This window comes from Lupinus angustifolius, chromosome LG14 (assembly GCF_001865875.1).
Source record: "Lupinus angustifolius cultivar Tanjil chromosome LG14, LupAngTanjil_v1.0, whole genome shotgun sequence".
NCBI classification, from domain to species: domain Eukaryota; kingdom Viridiplantae; phylum Streptophyta; class Magnoliopsida; order Fabales; family Fabaceae; genus Lupinus; species Lupinus angustifolius.
Genome location: NC_032022.1, coordinates 5,663,344 through 5,670,978, shown reverse-complemented (window position 1 = coordinate 5,670,978; position 7,635 = coordinate 5,663,344). Strand labels below are relative to the sequence as shown.

The window sequence follows — 7,635 nt, the reverse complement described above, 5'->3', positions numbered from 1 at the left end:
AGAAAAGTGAGGGGTGGTTTGTGTAATTTAACTAAAACTCAGGGGGTGTCAGTGTAATTTACTCTTTATTTTATTGTTAACTTGTATGAAAATTGATGTATGAAAAAATGATATTGTTGTAGATCAATTAAATTTAGAAGATGATGATGATGCACAACTCAACCCTGTGGAGAATGTGAACCTAGTTGAAGACAACGTTAGTCAAGCTTTGGACTTAGATGGTGAAGAAATGGAACCTCAATATGAAACAACTTTGACTCCCTGGTGTTAAAGTTTTAAATATATAATATGTTTTGTAGACTGAGTTATGAACTTGCGTCATATGTTTCGAGTTTGTTAAGTAAGACAAGTANNATTACTATTTGTATTTGTAATTTAGACTTTGGATTTATTAAAGTTGTTTGTCTATGAGAATTCTTACTTTGACTATAAATATGGATTATAAATTTGAGTATCTACATATTAGATAATTTTTGTTACAGGTTTACACTTTACACACACATACACACACACACACACACATATATATATATATACATATGTCCGGTTTAACCGGTTTAATCCCATGCGATTTAATTACTGAATCACTAGTTGGACCACTATACCAGTACCCTCACCAGTTTGATGACCGGTCCGGTTTTAATAACATTGGCATTAATAATCATAATTGTAATTCTCCTAATAATTCTACTATTAATTCTCATGGGAATCAAGAACATGCCATTAATGACACCATGATTTAAGGAAAACAAATCCACATATTCAACAACAAAAATCAACATTACAATTATAAAAATTCAAAATGTACTTGACTATTTATTTAGTATGTCCTTATTCAAAATTCACAATATACATTTCAATCATATGTTTTCAAATATTAAGCCTATTCCATATTTCAAGTAACATATTTCATTGAGGCTATTCCATATTTTGAATCAAATTATACTCATTATAATATAACATATGTTTGAATTAAATTTTGTGTGAATTATTTTTTATTTATGTTTTACTATCATTATGTTATTTAATTAAAAGAAATCTCATTAAATCCTAATATAATCTATTTTCCAAATAGATTAAAAACATTATCTCATCTGAGTATCTCATCAAATCATTCAATATGACAAAATAAGACATAACAATAGTATTGTAATTAATACTCAAGGATTTGAAACATAATTAGTATATTTGAAACTACAAATTAATACAACTACATATAAAATAAATTATAAAATCAAGAATTTGTATATAAATCAAATACTATATAACATAATGAGCCACAATATGAAATTAATGTAATAATAGTCTTATTTTTAATAAAATTATTAGTGTAAAAAATATGTCCTTGATTTGATTTTATTTAGATTAGGTTCTTGATTCTTCTACTGCTATTTTATTAAGAGCAATTATAATATATACAAATTTTTATGCATTAAAACACATATTTGATTTATATTTTGTTTAAATTATTTTTTAATCTTTACTTTCATGCAACGTTCACTGTAGATATATTTTGTTTGGGGTTTAGTGTTTGCTTATAATATTGTTAGGTATCGGGGGGGGGGGGGGGGGGGTTGAATATGTGTAGTGGTTATCAATCACCGCTTCTTGCACCAAAACCCAGTTCTGGAAACAACCCAGTTAATCGATTAACCAGTGGGCTTAATCGATTAACACACAACATAAGCAGAAAGATCAGAGCAACTAATTGCACAATTATTTATTAAAAGATTTGCAGAGATACAACAGATATCTTTATGCAATATTAACAAGTATATGTCAGGGTATAAGCATGCAAAATATCAGCTTCTAACTCGCATTAAAACAGTAAGAAACAAAAAGGATACTAAAAGAGTACAACTTGCACAGATGGATTTTTATCCTGGTTTGTTTGCGGTCCACTGCAAACTAAATCCAGGCCTCCCCTTCTGATATTGGGAGATTTTCTTCTTCACTATATTGAATACAAGTATAATCACATACACCAATACAATTTACAAGACTTAGGATGCTTCTTTCTTGAAATCCTAGAACATCTAATCCTTGGTTTGACTCTACCTATCGCCTGAGAAAACCTTTCTCGCGAACCAGCCCCAACCAAGATTCTCGTTCTCAATTCAAGACCTCCTATTCTTGGTGAAGAATCACTCAATCTCTGTGGTGGTAAGACACCAAGAGACCAATCCAATGCACAAAAAATAGATTACAAAAACAAGGTTTACCAAGCACAATAATGCTCAAATTATAACAATGAAAAACCTTAAGACTAACCCACTCACAATTCACTCAAGCAATCATGCATATGTGAGTTAATCAAAAACAGTAAACACAAAATATTTCTCTAAGAATCTCTATCAAGAATGCATGAACATGTGAAAAAGAAAAGGATGAGATTAAGCATATGAAAAACAACATGCAAATAACAATGAATCAACTTCAATATGGCATGTTAATCTCTCTTCCTCACACATGCATTTCTCTCTGCAAAATAGAATGTAAAACACAAAAATATGTTTTCTAAATCAATCCTACACAATAGTATGCAACGCTACACTTTTCTGGAAATTGCCTAAACTAATACAAAACAGTTTTGACACTTCAAACTGTTGCAATCAGTTAAGAAGTTAAAATAGAAAACAGTTATAACATAAAACATACCTGTTAATCGATTAAGGTACCACGTTAATCGATTAACCACTGTAACATGATTAAACAGAAACCAGTTGTAACAGAAAAACTGATATAACAAAAAAACAGTTGAGTTAATCGATTAAGTCACCACGTTAACCGATTAACCAACATATTAAAACACGTAATTCAAAAGGCAAACTAATCATATGTTATGCTTAACTCCTATACATGTTTTAGCAATTATATTATGCCTAATATGCACATATAACATGTATGATTAATGTATGAACATACAATTAACTAGATGGTATGTCTCATAAATGTGATATGACAATTATAATGGCTTGAGAGACTTGCATATAGGTTTACCTCACCTATACTCACTTACTAAGGCACACATCCCAGACTACTTAGAATAATGACTCTATTGATATAACCTAGTCTAGATATGACCAATGAGCTCTAGGCCTGTTGATTGTTGAGCCATCTTCAAGCTTTAATAGAACCTTGTCTTCATCAAAACATAGGCAAATAATTGCTAGTGCGATCCTTGACACTTTGCACTTTCAATCTTCCCCTTTTTTATGATGACAAATACCACATCAAAATAGTACGAAACATTTGATGAATTAGCTTGGCGATGAGTTTGCATAATGGTTGTTATTATCAGTTGAAGCGCTTTTGCTCCCCTTTAGGTAAGCAATGATATGATGGAAGCTATTATACAACCTACAAAAACATTGAACACACAACAAGTAACCTTTCTCCCCCTTTTGACATTATAAAAAAGATACAAGTATTCAATTCTAGTTAAAGGTCAGAAGAGTTATGACAGACTATAATTGATCAATTAATTTTGGACGATTAATCAATCAACCAGCTGTAAGAAACTTCAACAAATGCACATTTATACATCATTTAATCAATTAACAACATGTCTTAATTAATTAAATGGACAGTAAACAACAACATAATTGATTTAATGGCATGAAAAACTATGTTAATTCAATTTAAGCATGGAATGATTAAGCAATGATATAATTGAGCAGTAAATAACAGGCTTAATCACTCAATATGGATACATACACCAAACATGATCAAGATCCATTAAACATAAGTGTATACTATTTGCGACATAATTACCATTTAAACATGAGAAAGCTAATTTGAAATCATTAAAGTATTGTATCAATTGCAAAGCAGTAAAGTGAAAATCAACAGAAGATAAGAGTTATTACAATCCATAAATGCAAAAGCATTAAATAAAAGATAAGTTCTCAAGAGGGTAACAAGGAACAACAAAGTCCATAAACTAGGAAGGATAAACGCAAGATCTTAGGCCTCCTAACTAGGGATGAGATGGAGGGTTTTCGTTGTCAGGAATGAGCGGGCTACCATTACCCTTGATGAGGGTACTCAACTTGTTGAATTCTGCACACAACCTCCTGTTTTGTGAATCAGCAGTTGTTTGAACGAAGTTCCTCAAGGATTGATAATGGTTATCAATGTAAGCATTCTGACGCTCCTCAGAGTTCTCCAGATCCGTATGGTATGAGTCCTTTATAGACTGAAAGTGAAGATCCATCCTGTTGTTGAGACGTTGTTCCATAGCATCAAGGTAAGCTTGTCCAAAAATTGGTTCTTGTGATGCATGACCAGAAGACTCCCCCTGAGTAGCAGCATATGGCTCTTGAGTATCATCTTGATCATCCTTACTAGAGGGGTCAAGATCCAGTGTTAAAATCCTCCTGATATTGTCATGTGTTGCTATACTTATATATGCCCATCTTATGAATCAGACTCTCATCAATCAAGTGATCCTTCTCAGAACATTCCATAACTATAGTATCCGAGACATCAATATGCAAATAGTCAATAACTCGTAAAATGAAGATACTATAGGGAAGCAGCTTTGATTGTGAAGTAGAGACACTGTAAATGACCTTCAGAATCTCTTCAGACCAATTGATCATTATATTCTCCTTTACAGCAAACATGAACCTCAAATCATTCACGGTAAGTTGTGCATGATTTGTGTTCCTCTGAATCAGAATATAGGCAATCAGATAATGTAGGAGCCTATTCTCTACGGACAGCGACCCAACCTTAGTTAAGTCACCCTGAATATACAACCGAGGTCTCTCAAACATGATTTATAAATTTCAGCAGCATCAAAAATGTTGTTGTTTACCCAACCACAATCTCCTAAGCTAGCACCATTACACGATAAACAACCCACGCTCATGAATATTTCCTCATTTAGCTCCAACAATTTTCCAGCAATCATCGACCAATACTTTCCATCCTTATATCTAAAGTTCGCATAATATTCCCTAACTAGAGCAGGGTAGATATTACCTTTCAATTCCAAGAAGGGGATAACCCTTTATGCTTGTAAACCATGCGGAAAATCAAAATTCTGTTTCGCTAACCAAGTTAGATTTGAAAACCTTATGTATGTGAGTTTCATTCCCTGAAATTTAAGCAACCGAGTTTCTTGCAGAATCAACGAGTAATACGGATCCCCATGATCCTGCCTTGCCTATTGACTTGATGGCACGGATTTTGGAACACGTGGTGGACATTGAGCGGTTGTCTTAACTCATTTTGCACGTCCTCTCTCCATTTTAGCAGAAAACCGAACTAAGTTGAAGGTTTAATGGAGGGATTCAAGGAAAGCCTAAGTTAGGGTTTTGAATTTAGGGGAAACCAGATTTCTTGGAAATTAGAGATGGAGAAGTAGTTTTGTGGAGTGGAAATGGGGTATGGTTATTCGGTTTAGGCTAGGTTAGAGTTTAGGGATGATGTCGAACTTGTTCCTCTGAGATTCGAGAGAAAAGGGGATGATGGAGGTTTTGAAAAATGTCAAGAAACGCTTTTGTTTCTGTTATACTAGTGTCGTTAATCGATTAAATGCTTGTCTTAATCGATTAACCCGAGTTAAAAATACCAGGTTTTAAAATTTTAACCCAGGTAATCGATTACATAGGCCCTTAATTGATTAAATGCATCAGATACAACATTTTGGATGTTTTTAAAGGCATGCAAGGATTTCAAACTTTTTAACAAATCATTTTTGAGCAGTCACATATATACATAGAGCTTTATACATAGAATCATGGATCATACAAGAATATCTATCATTCAACATGTTTTCATGTTGAAGCATACAAGGCAAATAATCATGCAAGGCAATAACATAAGCTCAATCAAGATATTTTTCATCAAGGATTCCTAGTTCTCTTCGAAGAACATAGAAAGTATCTCGTGAGAGGGGTTTGGTGAAAATATCCGCTAATTGCTTAGATGTTTCTACAAATTCTAGCACACAATCACCTTTTTGAACATGATCATGCAAAAAATGATACCTTATTTCAATATGCTTGGTTCTTGAATGAAAAACGGGATTCTTGGAATGGTTGATGACACTCGTATTATCACACTTAATAGGGATCTTTTCTATTTTAAGTCCAAAGTCCTTAAGTTGTTGCTTCATCCAAAGGATTTGAGCGCAACACACGCCAGCGACAATGTATTCCGCTTCTGCGGTGGACAAAGCAATGCATGCTTGCTTTTTTCTATGCCATGCCACTAAGGAACTACCTAATAGATGACAAGTCCCACTAGTGCTCTTTCGATCCAACTTACACCCAGCGAAGTCAGAATCAGAGTAACCTACCAAGGATAAAGAGGTATCCCTAGGATACCATAATCTCATATTTATTGTTCCTTTTAATTATCTCATGATACGTTTAACAGCAATATAATGTGGTTCTTTTGGAAAAGCTTGAAATCTAGCACACATACGAACTTAATCTATCGTACCAGGCTCTGGGAGTCTGTTTTAGGCCATAAAGAGCCTTCTTGATTTTATACACATGGTTCAGGTATTTGAAGTTTTCAAACCCTGGTGGTTGATCTACGTACACCTCCTCTTGAATATAGCCATTTAAAAATGCGCTCTTAACATCCATTTGGAAGAGCTTAAAGTTCATGATCGATGCGAATGACAAGAACATCCTAATGGCCTCAAGTCTGGCTACAAGAGCGTAAGTCTCATCATAATCGATGCCCTCCTCCTTGTTGTAGCCTTTGGCGACTAAGCGAGCCTTATTTCTAATTATCAAGCCATATTCATCTAGCTTGTTACGACAGACCCATCTAGTGCCAATTACAGGATGTTCTTTTGGTTTGGGGACCAAGTCCCACACATTATTACGCTCAAACTGGTTTAGCTCTTCTTGCATAGCTATGCCCCAGTGTACATCCTCGATGGCTTCATCGATGGTCTTTAGCTCTATTTGAGACACAAATGCAACGAAATTATAGAAATGACGTAAAGAGATACGGGTTACCACCCCTATAGATATGTCACCTAACACCTTATCAAGTGGATGATCTTTTTTGGTTTTCCACGCAATAGGCATGTCTTGATGTTCATATTGTACTGTTTGCTCAGCATCTTCTTGTTGGATTTGGTTCATGTCCTTTGAATAAGCTTCTTCTAGTGCACCTGAAATATCATCAGAAAATACCTTTCTCTTCTCTTTTGGAGAAGATTCATCAAAGTGAACATGAATAGATTCTTCTACTTGCATGGTATATTTATTAAACACACAAAAAGCCTTACTATGCAAAGAATACCCTAAGAATATGCCCTCATCAGCCTTCGAGTCAAATTTTCCTAAAGATCTTTTTCCATTGTGTAAAATAAAATATTTGCACCTGAATGCATGAAGATGAGCAATATTCGGTTTTCGACTTTTAAAAATCTCATAAGGTGTTTTTGAAAAAGTAGGTCTAAGTAGTATTCGATTCATTACATAACAGGCAGTATGAACTACATCAGCCCAAAAGTATTTTGGAACCTTGCTCTCATTTAGCATGGTCCTCATGAGTTCCTCTAGAACTCTATTTTTCCTCTCAACAACTCCATTGTGTTGAGGGGTACGGGGAGCTTAGAACTGATGCATGATGCCACGCTTATTACAACTCTTATTAAAT

At 34.0% G+C, this 7,635-nt stretch overlaps 1 protein-coding gene across 1 annotated transcript in view; it reads left to right on the top strand.

The window, feature by feature from the left end:
- Positions 1-311, top strand: part of LOC109326329 — a 1,055-nt gene extending 744 nt beyond the window's left edge. Inside the window, exons 2-3 of the mRNA XM_019559021.1 lie at positions 138-196; positions 300-311. Of these exons, the coding sequence (XP_019414566.1) occupies positions 138-196; positions 300-311 (71 nt within the window). The remainder of the gene's footprint in view (positions 1-137; positions 197-299) is intronic.